Consider the following 19,459-nt stretch of genomic DNA (forward strand, 5'->3'; position numbering starts at 1 on the left):
CGTTCACACTTTGACGGAAAAGCAGCAACCAATCAGAACTCGCGCTGGTATTCGACAATTTCGGCTTTTTGTATTAGTGGCTACGTTTACACCGTGCATTTAGGCCGCGGCCTATACAATAGATGTCCTTGTTTAGCCTGTATATTAAACAAAGACACCTATTGCATGGGTCGCGGACTAAGCGCACGGTGTAACGTAGCCAACTTACTACCAGCGCGAGTTGTGATTGGCTACTGCTTTTCCGCTTTCTGCTTTTTCGTCAATGTGTGAACGCACTCTTACGTTTTATGTTACGGGCCACGGGGGTGGTCGCATCAGTTGGTTGTGTCGTCACGTCGTGTCGCGGTTACGGACTGTCGTGGTTGTGGCTCGTGGCGCTTTCCTCGCCATTCCTCTCATAAAATTTTTGCTAATTCTGCATTGCTCTATGGAACGTCTAATAGTGTGCTTTTGATGTGACGTGTTATATATATATATATATCTATTTTTTTTTAAATTATTCGGCGTAAGGTTGGTGTTGTGTGAGGTGGAAAAGACGACGCAAAAAAATATCGTAGGTAAATAATCACGCGACGCGTTTTTTTGCGAGACTGCTCGATATTCCATCGTACCGTAATTGTAAAATGTGAGAGGTTAGGTTAGGTTAACGTAGCATGTCATGGCCCGCCGTCACCTGCCATGCCATGTCACTCGGTATAACCGAAATCGCTGCTTCCTCCCGTGACAAAAATTGCAATATAAATATTGCAACGAGAGTTTTCTTTTTGTTTGCGGTTTAGAATTAAGTATATAGTCTAGTCGTCTAGTCCATGATGCATCGTGGTCTAGTCTACAGTGTCTACAGTAGTCTACTCGTCTCTCTGAGCGGTGAATTTGTCATTGACGAATCGACGCGACAGCTCGATCGCAACCTTGAATTTGCATTAAAGGATTATTGCGATGATAAGACTCCTCGGGAGGAGTTTTCATTCTTCAGTCGCTCGATCCCAAAATGGAGATTTGAAACGAGTGTATTGCTATAAATTCGATTCAGAATGATGTCAGTATCAGTTGTAACAAAGTACATCACTTAACATTTATAAGAAATTATATTTAATGACTATATAAACAGGAATATACGTCGGGGATAATTTTTAACGACTTTCATTTCTACTTACAAAATTTGTTTACAGTGTTTATAACATGAAACTTGTAGCTATATCTCTTTTTCTTATAGAGAAGAAAAAAAATTTTATCCGAGTTTGATAGAAAACTTGAATGGACAATGTTAATTGATATATGAATCAATTTTAATAAATATTATTTATATAGTTTCATTCATATCCTTTTTACCATATGTATATAATATATTTACGTGTATGTGTAACAAAGTTGGTTTCTATAAATAATATTTTGTAAGGCTGCTTTAGTTCATATTAATTTACATTGCAATAAAGTCTTATGTTTGCAGTGAGAGAAAATGATGCAGGATGAAGACTTGGGTGGTTCAGTGAGAAAAAATATTTTCAGTCAAGGGATAATAAGAATATTACAGGTTAATACAAGTTTATAATCGTTCATATAAACACTTTATCTAACATTTAATACTTTATATAATATACATGCACAATTATTCAATTTTATTTTCTTCTGTTAAAATACCATGCTGCATATTAGCGCTATTGACAAAATTAAATATTAATAAAGAGTCATGATTATTATTTTTATAAACTGCTTACTGTATTATTTTTGTCTTTTTTTATGATCTTTGAATCGCATTTTAATTTATAGATTTTCAGTTTAATTTTTATTCTCACTCTTGTGCGCATCATATAATTTATAAAATCTCTTTCTTCCATTGCAGATATATCAAAGATATCTAGATCTATGGACTCCTCATGTAATATCGCGATGGACATTTGCTTTATTCTTATTAGTACTTTTTATTCTACGTATATGTATCTCTCAAGTACGGTATTTTCTATTAAATTGTACGCAAACTTAGTTTTTTTACAATTGTATTGCACAATACTACAGAAACACTTTCGTATTTACAGGGGTGGTATATTGTCACATACGCACTAGGAATTTATCACCTCAATTTATTCATAGCATTTCTTACTCCAAAAATTGATCCTGCCATGGATTTTGATGGTAAGCAATTTTCCAGATGCATTTTAAACTTTTCCATACAATTGTACTATGAATTATACATAGAAAGAAATTTATAATGATGCATTCAGCAAATGAAAAATATGATTTAATTTAATGAAAAGATTGAGACATTATAGATTCAGACAATTAAAAGGTACAGATTAGAATTAAATTTAATATAATTTAAAGATAAGAGTTTTATACTCTTTTTTTTAATATTTTTTTATTTTTGTTTACCATGGGAGATACTCTTTTTTTTTCTTTATTTAAGATGGATAGAATTAAAAAGTTAATTAACTTGAAATAAAATTACAGATGGAGAAGGTCCAGAGTTACCTACAAGATCAAATGAGGAATTCAGGCCGTTCATTAGAAGATTACCTGAATTTAAATTCTGGTATTCAGTAACAAAATCTACAGTTGTTGCCATGATATGCACTCTATTTGATTGCTTTAACATACCAGTATTCTGGCCCATACTTGTTATGTATTTCATAACATTATTCTGTATCACAATGAAGCGGCAAATAAAGGTAAGAAATTTTTATTATTTATTTTTTATTTTACTTATTTGTTTTATGTATTCTGATAATAGTCACTTCAAAGTTACATGGAAAAAGTTAAATATTGTATCGTATTGAAAATGAGATAAAAGCAAAAGATTTTTATAAATTCTAAATTTAAATCTAAGAAGTCTTCTGTAAGAATTAAACGTAAGAATGTACCGTTAAATTGAACGCATCCTGTAAATAAACGTTTTTTGCGAAATAATTTTGGGAAAATTGATATGAATGATCGATAAACCATCTTCTATTGAAGTTGAAAGTTTATTTAATCTTTAATTTATTTTTTACTGCAGATTTAATTTAAATTAATGTAATTTTTTTCTATTTGCAGCATATGATCAAGTACAGATACCTGCCTTTCACTCATGGCAAACCAAAATATCAGAACCATGAAGACACTTCACGGTTGATATCATCAAAGTGAATAAAAGTAAAGATATATTGTGCCTGTACAGTGGGGGAGAGGGCATAAGCGAATTATGTAGATTTTAATTTTCCCAGTACAGGGCGGGGGATACTAGCAAGAAAACAAAGAGAAATCGAAAAAAATTTTTTTTAATGCCATTAGAAGAAACAGATATTGCCTTGTACAAGAAAAAATTGAGTCCTTTCAAGGACTTGTAACTCTAAATTATACATATAATATATGATATATATATATAATCTGGATTATCTTAATATATTTGTATCATAAAACTTGTACAAAATATTGTTAGCTCTTATTTCATTAAAAGAAGTAAGGAAAAAAACAATACGGTCACATCGGTAAATGCAGTTGTCAATGTAGTAGATGAATGTAAGAAGTTTATATATACATAAAGATTTGTTAATAGTTAATGGGTGCTTTCCATTTAGTAATACATTTTAACTTCTAGTGTCACTTTTGCTTTCTAATTAATTCGTTTCATAATGTGTTTCTCCATATTTGAAGTCAATTAATTTTGCTTACGATTAGATAGTGAACTGAAAGATGTACAGAAAGTAAAGAAATACAAACCAAATTTTATTTGTTAAATTATGTTATGAAAATATTGTATCTCGAGTGTATTTATATGTACGCAAATATATCTGCAATGTAACTGAAATCGTAAACTAATTCATTTTGTATTAAATTATGCTGTTGTTACAAATTAAACAAAAACGAATTAATTTCGTGTATTTTTGAGCTCTATTCAGAACTTAATACAATACACATCAACGTCTACATACACATGTTTTTCGTTTATTATAATGAAGTTAGTTGACTTGAACTACGTAACTCAAATCGAAATATAAGTATCATTAAAAGTTTAAAAAAGATCGTATAAATGGAAAGTACCCAATTAAATTTGTTAATAATTCTAGATATGATAGATGATATCCTGATGCGTACATTCCATGCAATTTATTTGTATTTTTAAGATAAGCAGCTTTTTTTAGTTTTACTTGGATATCCATATTTTCTTATTTATTGTTAATCCAAAACTATTATAACGCAGAATATTTTCTTTAGATTTCTACTAATTTTTTTCCTTCTAATATCGCAGTATAGGAAGAATTCAAATCGTGAAATGCAGAATGCAAGTCCAATCCTTTATACAAAAATTGACTAATTTTAATTTTTTGAAAGTTTGCTACCGCTATATGAAATAATTTCCAATTATTATTGTCAGTAAAAAAATTACATTCTTTAGTATGTAGATATACTTCGGTAAACGAAAATTTATTTTAAAAATTCATCTTGTTGATATTACCAGAAATAGCAATCTTATATATATTGTCTTTTATATTAGTGTTAATAGAATCTGGATACGCGGTAGTGTCTCGGCGCTAAGCCATGGCGCGATCAAATTAATCTTTTAAAATAATTATTTAAATCATTTAAAAAGATCTCTCTCTCTCTCTCTCTCATTTTAGCGCAGTATTGGATACTTAACAAAGAATTTAGTATTAAATGTGTATGAGAGATTACAAATTTTATATTAAACTTTTGATATTACGATTATATTGATGTATATAATAGTAAATATAAGTGCATTTTATATTGAAATTATACACACAAAATTAGCTTGGCAGCGTTGAACTAAGTTACTGATATTTTAATATAATTGTAAGAAAATTATTAATGTAAAAGGAATTATTGCATCTTACTATTGTAATATTTTACTTGTTGGATTAGTATTATTTTGCATTTTGCAATTTCAGAATCTTGTATAATTTACGGTAGTCTTACATAAGCTGTGTTCAAAATTTACTGTCAGCGCTGAAAATCTGCAGTTTATGTTACGTGCTATAGCTTTTCAGTACTGACAATCAATTATGGAACACAGCCATAAAGAAGCATGCATATCTCTTCCAGATTTTTTCTTTCACATTCATGTATCGCACTAGTACACACATAGATATTTAGTTAGAGAGAGTGAGGAAAGTGTGGCAGGCGGGGGAGAGGAAATGAGAGAGAAACGCGCACGCGCGCATAGAATTCATTACCAAACAATTTATTGTGTTTCAAAATTTTCTGGCAATATTGAAAATCTATAGTGTACGTGACAAACTATAGATTTTCAGTACTGGCAGTAAATTTTGTAAAACGGCTAATAACGGTACGTTGCATGTGAGAAGTCTTGTTTATTAAAGGTACATTTTTATTTTATCCTAGAATACTTAATACTTTCACATTTTTTCAGTAAATTTTTCTAATATTCATATTAAGTGTAAAACCATTTATATACTTAAAAAATATACATATATGTATACATATGTACATGTATGTATACAATATTTTTTAATATATATACACACCCACACACACTATATATATTATATGTATATGTATACATTTAAACGGAAAATATTTTTGAATCAATTTTTTGTGTTGCATTTTTATAACAATCATTTTAATATTTTAAAATCAGAGATATTTTAAAAGATATATATTTTAATACCGTACAGATAGAATCTATATTGTATATAGTGGAATATTTCTTTGCGAAACACTTATTTAGATGACAATTATACACATTACAACTGCTTGTGTATGTATAAAACTCAGAAGCATAGCACATTCTTAAAGAATTTTATATTTTAACACTATATGTATATAAATATTACAATGTCCAAAGATATGTAGTGAATTGTGTAATTATATGATAAGTCTTTCATTTTCACGGGTTTGTTACGTGTGTATGTGTATACAAATATAAACATGAATGTATACATAATATATATACATATATATGTATGTATATATGTATGTATGTATATTATATATACATATATACATGATGTTCATACATACTGTGTGTATATATGTACACATGCACGCACGCACGCACGCACGCACGCACGCACTCACTCACATGCACACACTCGATACGTATATCTTTAGTAAATATCTATATCGGAGCTTCACCAAAATTTATATATTGTTTTATTTTATATTTTTCCGTATGAAAGATATACGTTTATTCAAAACATGTGCAAAGAGAAAATAAATTTTTCAAATCAGGTACCATTTTTTGCACTTTTGTAACTTTATAATGCGATTGTACAATATCTTTCTTACTTTCAAACTAACTTTGTAATTCCACTTTTCTTTTCTAGTCTCTTATTCTAATCGTTTTGAAAAGATAAATTTGTATATTATACAGGGTTTCTCAAAATTCACGACTTAAAATACTGTAGCAAGAAAGTTCTTGGAAAATTTAAATAAAAAAGTCATTTAAAAATTTTTATTTAATATTAGATAAATTTATGTAAATACATAAATAAAAAGATATAATTGCCATGTTCAAATTGAAACGTTGGCATTCAATAATGGACCTGGCCACGGAAATGATCCACGAAATGTATAGCTTCTTTATAGAAAATACCCGTGGAAGTTTCGAAAGTATTAAGACATATATTTTTTAAATACAATTCGAAATAGCATATTGTAACATGTATACATATAGGATACACATACGTATAGTTTTTCAAATTATACACATCAATACTTGAAAAAGTGGACCTAGAATCTAAAGCAAAAAAGGAAAAAAAAGATTTCATGTGAATGTAGGTCGATTTATTTTTCAATAATTATACTAAATTATAATAAATTATGCAACTTGACAGCAGAAGTGCTCACATATACAAAATACTCTTTTATGTCTCTTTTACGCCAGCAAATATACGCTGTATGGGGCATATATAGGGTAGAGCGGGGCTTTTTCATCCATTTCTCGCGATAATGTCTATGTTTCTGAACAGCGCATGTTGATTATTCAATCATGATTGTATTATGTCAATATAAGCACGTTACTGCGAAGAGATATTGTTTGTGCTACTGTAAATTTTCGTATCACTTTAAAGTTGAACTGATGGAATAGCCCTACTCTGCCCTACCCTATATATAATTAAACCTCTATAAGATACAATACGCATTAGAAAATATCAGGTCACACATCAGAACATGCCATATCTGCAAACAATACATGCTGTATTTGAACAAAGGTAAGTACTTCGTTACAAATTCATTTAACACACCCCACAGTGAACTGTAGACCCATAAAAATTATACGAAGTTGTGCCAAAATTAAAACTTACAATTTAATCTTTTTATATTGATATGGAAATGCCAAAAAAAAAGTTTAAAGTCGTTGATCTCAAGTATGACATAAAAAGTATTACAAAAATTATTTTTGTAACAAATTGTTACAAACAAATTAATAAATATTATCTGTAGAGAGAACTGATTATGCAAATCGATTTTGTGAGAAAAATTACAAAAGAAATACGTATAACTTTTCATTTGTTTTTTTTTTGTTAACTGGTCTAGTTACGAGATGAAATGAGTTTTAAGAGAACTCGTGATTTTGTTCAATTTTTTTGTATAATTAATCGGAGAACGATAATATGAAGGTGCATTCCGTTTCACGCATGATGCATCATTTATTCTTGTTGTTCATCGAATATTAAACATAACCCTAAGAGAAAAAGTATATAACCGTACGTGTCTTTTTTAATTTTTGCCGCAGAATTGATTGACGTTAGTTTCTCTCTACAGTCAATATTTAATAATTTGTATATAACGTGTTGTAAAATAAAATTTTGTAATATGCTTTTTATATAAAAAAATTTTTTTATATTCTAGTCCATTTTCAATAATTACTTTTTTATTAACCTTATTGGTTTAGCCATGGATTGTAATGGATTAAAAAAATAAAGTTGAATTCTATTTCATCTGGACGCGCTCACCTAAGACGAATTTTTTAAAATTAAAATGTCTCCCTCGAAACCATACAACTTGAAAAAGTACCAAATCTTGATAATCTTATCTAATAGTTATCTTAAGATATTTAAGTGCATTTATTAAAACACACAATATTCATAAAATATTTACAAAGTATTTATAAATATTTATAAGCCTATTTTAAATATTTTATAAATATTTTTGTGGTTTTAGATTGCATAGATCATAAATATTTATTATACATTATGAAATATTTATTGTAAATCTTGTAGTAAATGCTACAAAAATACTTAATATAAGACATTATAATTCAAACAGAAAATACTTAACACAAATATTTATTTGTGTTTATTATAAATATTACATTAAATATTTAGCCTACCTTTTAATAATATTTCGAATAAAGCTTTATATAAAAAATATGTGTAAAATATTTATATAACATTTTAAAAAATGAATAATAATAAATATTTATAATAATAAATATTCTGTGTTGTCTGGGATAGGACATCCTTATATTTACTAAAGGATTTTGTTAATAATAAACGAGAAATAGTAAATATGGATAAGTTAGTTTTGAAGCAGACATCCCGTAAAATGTAATAGCATCATCCTTTTCCAAAAAAGCTGTGGAGTCAAGGATAAATGAATGAGCGTATGCAAAAGTCAATCGTATTGTGAGATTAATTGTTTAATATTTAAATTTTATGGTTATATATATTACAACCTTTAATATTCATAATTTTGTTTTTTTATCCATAATACGGATAAAAAAATTCATACAATAATTTTAGGAATTTGAGAAATTCTCAGATAAAAAATATTTTATAAATGTAAGTTAAGAATGTCAATTCTATAATATTATATTTTACTTACATACTGTTCCTATTAAAGATAAACGAATTATTCTATCCATTTGATATTCTAGAGATAAGTATTTTCAAAAATGTCTGTTTCATAAAAAAAAAAAACTATGATTTCGTATGAACATCTTAAATTTGATTTTTGATATCACTTTTTGGAATATCTCAGCCCACTGCAATGTGCATCCCGGTGAACATCTTCCTTAGAATTCTTTAACTAATTTTTCAGGACTTTTATATGAATTTCAGAAAAATAACAATTTCTATATTTAATTTTTAGAATTTCTATTTAACTTATTAGAAAATTTTTCAAATTTTTCATAGATATAAATTAATTAGAGAACATTTTTCAGAAATGCTGAAAAAATCTACATCTTTTTTAGATCTCTTTTTATATATTATACATACATATATACGTACACATGTGAATTCTGAAATATTAAAAAATTTCTCATTTTTTATTATAAGAAGCTTTATAAAATCTAAAGAGATAAATTTAAGAGATATTTTTCAGAAATCTTGATAAATTTAAAATATGAAAAATTTTGAAAAATATGAGCTGTGAGAATTTTTTTCATCAATCTAATCATACATTTTTGTTTCCGTTATAACTTACAGATCTTTACGTAATTTATGCAATTTAACTGACGATTAAGTATATATCATCATTGACATTATCATCGATTTGTTGGATTAAGTTAGTGTTCTGGCTTAAATTTAGACAATCAATGTTTTAATTTATTGTAAAATGTGCAATGTTTCCTCTCGCTTAGTACATGGTTTTTAATTCTAAAGAGAAATTCAAATTTCTGTACCAATATGAAAGAGAAAGAGAGAGAAAGGAGAGATGAGGGAGGGGAGAGAGAGAAGGAAAGAGAAATTAATTTTCTGTCGACATGAGTGCAGTACGCCTAGCATCTATAAAATCTTTTAACGAAAAATTTTTATCATGAAATTTGCACGTATATAATAGCTTATAGATATATCATCATAAAGCAACACGCTATTGAACGCTAATTATGAATAAGAAACAGCGATATTGTAGAGATCAAGAAGCAACATATTATTGCGTTTTGACATTCATCCGGATTTTACTTATGTAACAGCGACAACGAGAATTATTATTGTAGATTGTAGTGATGTCAAGCGATATTTAGCTATTATCTAATAGTACAAAGTTCAATGCAGTTCAATAGAAATTTATCTGTCGTGATTCCTCTTATAATTTTAATTAACACTAGAATTATATTATACACATATGTATATCTATTAATTGAGATTCTGAGTATGTTATACAGTTTTTTCTACAGCTATATTGAATTATTGAGTCAGAGGCGAAAGAATGAATAATTTTTTGTTTGTTTGCACTATATATAAAAATGAATTTATTTTTATACCATAAATAACATAAATAGTTTTTCTCAGCTTTTTCTGCATTAATAAATAAATAATGTGCAATACAATCTAGGTATACTACCTTGATCATATACCCAGATAGCAACGTGTATGTCTTGTTGCTGGCATGTTGCTTGCTAAATAAGTATGTATTGCTAAGTATGTGCTACCAGAATTGCAGCAACTGAGTCCTCATTTGTTGGCAACTTGATGCCTTCACGATATGATAACATTGAGTAGCAAATTGCCAGCAATTTGCCGACAACTTTAAAATCATCATCAAAATTCATACTTTTGCCATCAATATTGCCATAATACTATGCAGCATCATACAATACCGTCATATTAATTGCCGACAACGCAAAATATAATATAATTGATGCAGCTATCTTGCTGTTAAACTGCTGGCAATGTATATACACATTGTTATCTGCATGTTGCTACAATGTCGGTATATTCGAAATCGTTGAAGATAAATCTACGGCAAGTTACCAGCATCATAAGCAATCACAGATTTGTGCGATTTTGCTGAGACACGCTTTATTATCTGGGTATTATCTAGGTTTTATGTTACATATTTAAAAAAAAGATGGATCTTTATGATAATTAATTAGATAATTGATAATTATTGATTATTTCGTAGTCTATTATACAAAGTGAATTTTTTTTGCATACTTTAATATGCGTAAACCAATATTGTCGATAACGATGAGTTACGATGTTGTATATATATGAGCGCAAAAGATGAAATATATATTTTTTTTTTTCTCATTCGACATTATAATCCAACAAGACCGCAGCAAGATACTGTAGTGAGATATGTAAGAGTTGTTCAGTTGTCTTGGCGAGATGTGAAAATATCGAGTATCGAGGATATTTCTTTCACGAAAGTTGTACAAGAATAATAAAATCTCGGGAAAAGCGTTGCGAATTGCAACAATTTTCATATATCATACAATGGTCCGCCATTCATAAAGAACATAATCAATCGAGTGATGCAATCTGAGATATTGCTAATTGCAACAATGCGATGGGATTTGTTCCACTACATTAAAATCTTTGTAGTGAACCTTATATCACTCGTTGAGAGCTTCCGAAATAATCCCTTTGGATTTATCAAGATGGAATGTCGTGGTGGAATTCAGTCCTATCACTGTCGTAGTGGTAGTCTCACTTACTGTAGATTCCCGCTTTCGGTACGGATTCGATGGCTGGCACAATCTATGGTCGATGACGAAAAAAAAAGAAAATAAAAAAGTGAGAAGTCTTAATTTTAAAATAACAAAATTACGAAATTGCCAAATATGCACAAAGTATAAAGTGAGCGATCAATCAGTGAATCGATAAAAGTTCGCAAAATTGATCATTTCGCAAAACTATAGGACAACATTTTGAAATTAGACTGCGAGTTTGATGTTGATTACAACTTCGCGTTAAGAAAGATTAATAGTTCAGAGCCGGGACTAGGGTCAAACGAGGCACTTGTCTTGTATAAAAAATTTGAAGGTCTTATATAAAAAATTTCTACATATTTTAATTTATTCGCTAATAGTGAGTATAGATATGTGTATCTGTACGTTGAGCGTTTGCTGTGATGGAAAATCTGTGAAAATTGAAAGAAACATTTGAGGAAAGAACAAAAATAAATATGACGTTAGAATGCGGCTGCAGAATATTGATTGTTGTATATATATATATTTTGGTAAGTTAAACAAAGTGTAAAAAAATTTTTGTTTACTAATAGTATTAAATGTTATTATAGTTCGTATAACACGTTCGTAATATTAATCGATGTAAAGTAGCATTGTACAACAAATAGTCAGATGATTTGTGTGAATCATAGAATCTTTTCAGAAATGGATTTTGATTGTTACTTTTGGATAAATTACGCAAGTTAGGTAAATTAGTACACTGGGAATCCCATTTGGTTGAATCAATTTATCTCTTGTTTGATAATGGAATATTGGTAAACACATCCTTTGTTTTGATGTAATAAAATAATTTGAAGTAGATGTATTTGGTTATTATAACATTTTACTTGTTTCTGATAACACAAGTAAAATGTTATAATAACCAAATTTTTCTCAGTGTAAGTTAATTTTTTTTTGTTATTTTTACGTGCAGACATTTTTAAGTTTTGAGAAAATATTTTTTAATACTTTAAAATTTTGTGAGACTTTGGCCCGTATCAGAACGCACATACACGCTATAGTATATGTATAATTTACCTTATACGCATACTGTAGAATTTTAGAGATAAAAAAGCACGTTTTTGTCGATAAAAATCTCTACTAAAAAAAATCACGTCACAAAGTTACATAACGAAATCATGTAATTAAAATAAATAAATCATATAACGGATTGTTCCAAATCAGTACGTGAATTTTTTAAATCACGTAATTTGAAAAAATCTCATGATATTAGAAATAATTTTATCTATCATATGACTTTATTGTTATCGAATTTTAAATAATTAAATGATAGAAATAGAAGAAAAAAAAAACAAATCATCATGTAATTTTTCAAATTATGCGATTTTAAAAGATCACGTATTGATTTGGAACAATTCGTTACCTGATTTACATATTTTAATTACATGATTTCGTTATGTAATTTTGTGACGTGATTTTTTTCAGTAGGGATGTGTTCTGAATCTCGTGACCCTCTATCTACTACTAGCGCATTACAATAGAACAGTTCTCGGTATTAAGCTATTCTACAATTGCGTAAGCGTACAGTTCTAAGTGGTTATAGTATAAAGAATTGACCAATCACAGTCGAATATTCTTCTCGTATTCGACAAGTATAACTACGCTAAGCTTATGCAATTGTAGAATGGGCTTCAGACTTTTTACGTCTACGATTGTTTCTCCTACTACTAATCGAGGCTCGATGGCCGAGCCGTTGATTGCACGTGTGATGCAGAAAAATGTTTTTCTCTTTCTTATACTTTATTTAACTTACTAAAATAAATTTAACAATTAATTTGCAGTTGTGCAACCCATTTTGATGTCATATTTATTTTTGCTCTATCTCAAACATTTTTTTTTAACAGCTTTTCCTCCGTTTTCATCATTGTTCTCTAAAAATTATCTAAAAAATTGGACGTGATGAAACATAAACGACTTATAGATCTGGATGCAATGACACAAAATCTATATAACAAGAAACACCTATTACAGCTCTGGTTTGAGTTTATTCGAATAAATTTGTGTAATGATTTTGTGCAATTATTTATACAAATGTATACTTTTATTTTACTGACTTTAGTAACTGTATTTCGTTCGTTTGTAACACATACTCTAAAAAATGTCGGCTGGGGATTTAATACCCATGTAGTGTGTATATAATAATTCTTACCATGTTGGTATTAAATTATTAATATAGTGTTAAATTAACACCAATGCTGCAGGTGTTAAATTAACCTTGATGTTATTCACCATCATGTGTGGATTTAATACCATTGGTGTATAGATTTAAGACTCATGGTTTTAAATCCACACATGTTAATGTTAATTTAACACCAACACAGTGAGAATTATGTAGACACCGCAAGGTGCTAAGTTCATACCGCTGTTTTTTAGAGTTATATATAATTATATATTTTTAAATATTTTTATTAAATTTCATTTATGTTAGATTAAGTCAGATATTATTTGTATTATTAAATACATATTTTATATCATATTATTGAATTTTACACTATACCAGAATTCAATTTCTCTTGTTTCATTCTCCGCCGAACTTGCGATCTAATCTTATTCTGCATTACCAGTAAAGCATGCCCCTGCCCATAGACAAATAGGCAACCCGATTTACTGATGTGTATGTTGCGGAAGCACCCTACATACAAGTAATCTGTTTGTAACATATACTTGTACATGCGATTATGTTCTTATTAAATTAATACTAATATTAAATTTTAATATTAAACATTAATTAATATTTGTCTATGTTACATTTTATATGCCGTAAAAGAAATATTTCTTTTTGTTATACCGAGGGGGCACACTTTTTTCTTTTGCCTTGCGGACGCAAGCCGAAATATGTCTAGTCCCGATTCTGATCAATCCTGTTATATTTTATGACCTATTATGTATATATGAAGATATTTTTAACATAAGGTACACGTAAAACGAGTACCTTATGCTCTCCGTTCTTGAACGAGGGGACCAATTGTTATAATACCTCCGACGGCTGTCAAGATTTCGCGTAGTGCTCCATCGTGCGAAATGATGCCTAACTGTATTCTGTACTTCAGTATTGAGAAAGCAGTAAAACAACGCCACGAAGAATCCCTGAAAAAAAGTAAAAATTACATTTATTACAATAAGAATTTTTACTGGACCATACATTTGAAAATTCAATAATATAAGAAATAGAAGTAATGACTGTAAATACATTTATTACATTTATTTATTACATTTATTATATTTATTTTTATTTTCGATTGCGAGAGGTCACTTTTCGGCACGATAAAAAAATTTTGGATTGAATCAGTTCTCTCTAGAACTAAATGAGAACCTCCCTCATTTCTAGATCAACGAGTCTCGAGTAATTCTGTTGCTAAAGTTGTATAAACCATTCTATTATTCTATCTCCCTTCTGCATTCATCCTCATTTTCGTCGCAACAGTTTTTGGAAAATAAAGCGACTTTATTTCTCAAATATTACCCTGATTAATAATAAAATTATAATTGATTTATTTTAGAATAATGAGCTTGTACATCCTACATTACTGTCATAGGAAAGTTTCAGGCACGATAGAATCGAACCAGAGATCTTGATAATGTTTGATTTTAATTGATAAATTTGTTTGTCGCTTAAATTTGATCGGTTACGTTTTTTCTTCATATTCTTTAAATAACTTTTACCTGCGAAGAAAGCAGAATTGCACGTGAATAAGAGAACGCATTGGCGACTTGGCCTTCAGTAGGTCCAGATATGACTAGCACATACGTTACTCCTAGAAGCGGTATCAACACCAAGAGAGCTTTACTGGCTTTCCGATATTGCTGCGTCTCCATGTTATTAGAGGACCAAAGCTTTGTTATCAGCACCTGCAGGGCATGCGACGTTATATGTATCTCAATTTAGGAGAACGTTATGACAATATATACTGGAGTGTTACTCGAATAAATGTCTCTCTTCGTAAATTTATTTCAACGAGGCTTTTTTTATCATTCATCCGACTAATTAATGAGATTATCCAAAAATTGTATTTCATCTTGAAATATAAGTTTTACGCCAATATAAGATACGACTAAAAGTTCAATGTGAGGGAAAATTATTATGCAGGATACGCGCATTAATTGGATGGCTATTTTATCGGCATTTCTCTTTAAAATCAAGTCATAGATTGCATTAAATTAAAACATTATTCGTTGTGTATACGCTCTATTTTATTCGTTTGCTGTCAACAAACATTTGTTGTACTCAGAGTTGGGACTAGAGAGAATGTGGCTCACTTAATTGCCTCAGGTAAAAAATTTGAATAGACATAAAAATAACAATATAAATTTCTATGTATAGGATATATTTTAATTAATTCGCTGTACTAATGGTAATTATAACGTGCGCTCGCTGTGTATTAATTAAATAAAAATGAAATGTATAAGAATATAAATTTTAATAAAATAATCCAGGCGCGCAGCAAGTTAACGTTATTTGTCATTATTTATGTTAAAATATCACGTCCACATATACATATAGACGTCAGCGATACGTGTTTTTGACGTAGTGCTAACGATATACTATTTTAGTATTCAAAATTACGTCCCACTTAAGTCACATGACGTCACCGTCATTAAAATCAAGTCTTTTTCACGTCATTTCGACGTTGTCTTGTCAGCTGGGCTGTAGTGCCAGCATTGCTTATAATTTTCATTTCGAATATAAAGAGCACCTGTCTCAGATGAAATAGAATCGACATCCACATTGCCTAATTATCATCTAATTAAATCAATTGAATTGGTACAAGTAGATATTTTTTTTCGCAATAATATTAAAATAGTGTTAATACAACAAAAATCGGAAATAAAGGTTCTAAAAATGGTCAAGCTGGATCTTTATTGTTTAAATAATTCCGTGTGAATTTATATATTACATATCTAATCCTGCAAACTGTCGAATCTAATTTCCAGTCTAGTAATGCAATTCAAACAGAACTAGAGCAGTAACATTAAAAATTAAACCCATATTGCATAGAACGTGCAGTAATATCGTTGCAATAACGCTGTAATATTGCTGCAATGTTGCTACAACTTTTGTGCTGTAGGGGAATTGACAAGCAATTTAATAATATTGAGGTTCAGAGGCCTCTTAGAAGATGTTAATAATATGATTAAAAATAGTGTTAATCTTTTTTTATAACGCTTGATTGTAAGACATCATTTTTTACTAACGAAGCAAATGCGTCAACGTTTAATAAGTCTACGCCTAAACAATAATTTAAATCTGTGTACATGTAAGAAAAAAAGTGTAAACACACACACGCGTATATGTGTGTACATATGTATATAAAGTAGAGGAGTAATTAAAATGAATAAATTTTCAGTCTCTGAATGATCATAACGAAAAATGTAAATAGCATTCCAAGATTAATTCAAGCGCATGTACTCACCCGCATAATCATGAAAAGGAAGACCATATTCACTGCTAGAACTATTATAGCGGACGCTTGATAAAACCAGTCATACGGATGCGGTATCATCCAGGGGCAGTGTCTCCAAAGTACCACTTCCTGCCAGCATCGAGTTCATAATTATAATGCGTATTATTGTGAGATCGACAAGTGCGTGTAATTATATATTATAAAGATAGAGGAGATAGGAAAATTCGATTCTCTCATCATATATGGACCCATTATGAACGTTCTAATATTTACAAACGTATTCCGACATTTCTCATGTATATAATTATATATGTTAACATGTCTTAAAATAGGTCATATGAATATATTTGCAAACCCTCAATTTTGCATGTTATTAATATTTTTGTAACTAAATCTTAAATTGTAAATCTGTCTAAGTAAAATTTATTGCTTAAAATTATAAACAAGAGGTAAGTTATTGCTGTACTATTGTAGAATTCTGCAGTAGTTTCGAAAAGCCTTTTGTTGATCATAATATACGCACATGTTCGATTCCAAGAGAGTATAATGACAAATTTAACAAAGTTTTCAGTAAGTAAAAAAAAATCGATTGATCTTTTGATCCTTGTTATACACATGCATGGTTTAATGGAAAATTTTTTCACGGTCGAATGATACAAAATTAGACTTGAAGCGTATCGAGTATTCATCCGTATCGAACGTTCGATGCAGATGTACCTATAATACGCCTGATGAAAATAAAACGTAAAACGAGTGTCAATAAAGCGTTATATTGGAATGTAAAGGTAGTGTAAAGGGGGAGTATCGGAAACGTAAACAAAACCCATAAGAAGCGAAAATTGGAACGTAAAGGAAGCGTCAACTAAACGTTAAAGAAACATAAATAAAGTGTAGATAACTTCTTCGGCAAGCACGAGCACAATGTTCGTTGAACGTAAACGGAGCATCGTCGAGTTCTTAGATGAACGTGAATAAAATTTGATCGAGGTTCCTGGTAAGCAAATGATAATATTTTAAAATATATTTCATTTATTCAGTAAATATCTAAAAAAACTATTATGCTTTTATCTTGGAGCCCTTATATTTGCGGAGTGTTGTGGAGCGTTTGGGAAATATTAATGAAAAAAAATTTTTAATGTGTGGAAAATGTGACAGATGTGTTCGGGCACACTTTATGGAGTGTTTGGGGAGAGTTCGAGGAGTGTGTATGAATATTCAAAACCACTAAGAGTCAATGAAAAGTCGATAAAGCGTTTAAGAAACGTTAAAATTCTTTGTTCACACTTCTTTGACACTTCGACAAGCTTTACATTTTTATCAGGTACGTATATCGATATATCGACCATAAAACCACCTCATATTTTCTGTATGTTATTCCTGTCTTTCTCTTGTGTGTTTTATCCTTGTCAAGTACTTGAATACGGCGTTAACAGGCAAGCGTGACTAAAATTTTGCTCGATATTTTATATATTTTCGATATTATATCTGATCAGCCTGTTACACGTCGTTATTAGGAAATGAAAGATTTTTCGCGCAGATAGATGGAAATTCGCTGTCAAATACATATTCAGGCAACATCAGAGAGACGTTCTCATTTAAATTCATACCTGGTTAGCTTGATTCATGATGTGGTTTATGATTTTCTGATCCAGCGACTTGGCGATTCCCCACATGGCTATCACAAGCACCGGGATACCTATGGATTTATTTATATATAATTTAATTATTTATTTGTTCAATTATCATTATGTTAAAACATAATCAATACAAAGTTTTTAAAACATAATATTGTCATGTAGACGACCCGAAAACTCTTTTCTTTCCCGCGATTTTAGAGTCATTAGATCACTCACCCCAGCCAATCACTAAGCAGAGTCTCAGTTTGATATTGTCGCCAGTGAATGTTTTCACGACCAACAAGTACAGGTATAGACCTATAAACAGTGACATGTAACAGTAAGGATAAACGCGTAATATAATATTTGGAGCATACTTTAAATATTCTTTGGCATTCGTGCGCGGATATTTCTCTAAATTATTATGTTTTGATTTTTTGAGTGATTCCAGCGACGCTCTATATTTCCTCTCTCGTAGTAGTTCACAGTAACAATATTGTATACTTTGTAAGAAGTAGATACAACATGTCTGTCACATTTCTAACTCACCTTCGACGAACATCCAGAAAAAATTTGTCAAATGAAAGTAATGAAGAAACGAGAATAATATCACGCAAGTTGGTATATCCGTTTGCATGGATACCTAGAAATGGTATAAAATCGTATTAATAAGAGGAACATTCATTGTCAGGCAGATGAATAACTGTAATATTGACCTTATTACTAATCTAAATATTATTCCGAGATTATGTGCATCCATTTTTTGCCAATTTTTGTCTAACGATCGAATAATTTTCCAGAACTTGTGAAGATTTATAGCATTAAAATTAAAATGTATTACAAAATGCAACTTTTAATTGCATGCAATTTGGAAGGGTGCAGTCGATGGGAATTTCTACGATATTCAGAGACACACCCAATCGTCAATTGATCCGATATAGATGAAAAAATCTTTAGCATTCGATCTGCTCATTTTATTTTTACGTTAAGCTATTAATAAAAAGTAATGTATATGTCATTGCCACCTTTCTATTCTCTCTCTCTCTCTCTCTCTCTCTCTCTCT

General features: G+C 29.7%; 2 protein-coding genes across 4 annotated transcripts in view; one reads left to right on the forward strand and one right to left on the reverse strand.

The window, feature by feature from the left end:
• The first annotated feature begins 372 nt into the window (after window positions 1–372).
• On the forward strand, window positions 373–3,288 carry LOC108726665 (protein RER1). Of its 3 annotated transcripts, none has more exons than XM_018454362.1 (6): window positions 373–557; window positions 1,451–1,534; window positions 1,844–1,948; window positions 2,037–2,133; window positions 2,449–2,666; window positions 3,031–3,123. In XM_018454362.1, the coding sequence occupies exons 2-6, from the start codon at window positions 1,460–1,462 to the stop codon at window positions 3,121–3,123; spliced, it is 588 nt and encodes a 195-aa protein (XP_018309864.1). In that variant the 5' UTR covers window positions 373–557; window positions 1,451–1,459. The 3 variants fall into 3 exon arrangements, with proteins under 3 accessions (XP_018309864.1, XP_018309865.1, XP_018309866.1); XM_018454363.1 differs by having other exon boundaries at window positions 373–553; XM_018454364.1 differs by lacking the exon at window positions 373–557 and having other exon boundaries at window positions 1,460–1,534; window positions 3,031–3,288.
• Window positions 3,289–10,936: 7,648 nt separating this feature from the next.
• Window positions 10,937–19,459, reverse strand: part of Dh44-R1 (Diuretic hormone 44 receptor 1) — a 46,611-nt gene continuing 38,088 nt past the window's right edge. Inside the window, exons 6-12 of the mRNA XM_018454474.1 lie at window positions 18,945–19,038; window positions 18,633–18,713; window positions 18,387–18,475; window positions 16,789–16,908; window positions 15,041–15,226; window positions 14,355–14,464; window positions 10,937–11,387 (exon numbers count right to left, since the gene is read on the reverse strand). Of these exons, the coding sequence (XP_018309976.1) occupies window positions 11,243–11,387; window positions 14,355–14,464; window positions 15,041–15,226; window positions 16,789–16,908; window positions 18,387–18,475; window positions 18,633–18,713; window positions 18,945–19,038 (825 nt within the window). The 3' untranslated portion in view covers window positions 10,937–11,242. The remainder of the gene's footprint in view (window positions 11,388–14,354; window positions 14,465–15,040; window positions 15,227–16,788; window positions 16,909–18,386; window positions 18,476–18,632; window positions 18,714–18,944; window positions 19,039–19,459) is intronic.

This window comes from Mycetomoellerius zeteki, unplaced genomic scaffold (genome assembly GCF_001594055.1).
Source record: "Mycetomoellerius zeteki isolate Tzet28-1 unplaced genomic scaffold, Tzet1.0 scaffold433, whole genome shotgun sequence".
NCBI lineage: Eukaryota > Metazoa > Arthropoda > Insecta > Hymenoptera > Formicidae > Mycetomoellerius > Mycetomoellerius zeteki.

Excerpts from the sequence above, each read along its gene's own strand:
- LOC108726665 (XM_018454362.1), top strand. The coding sequence starts at position 1,460 with ATGATGCAGGATGAAGACTTGGGTGGTTCAGTGAGAAAAAATATTTTC. Across the intron at positions 2,134-2,448 it reads TCCTGCCATGGATTTTGATG|ATGGAGAAGGTCCAGAGTTA; the intron begins GTAAGCAATTTT and ends ATAAAATTACAG. Across the intron at positions 2,667-3,030 it reads CAATGAAGCGGCAAATAAAG|CATATGATCAAGTACAGATA; the intron begins GTAAGAAATTTT and ends TTCTATTTGCAG.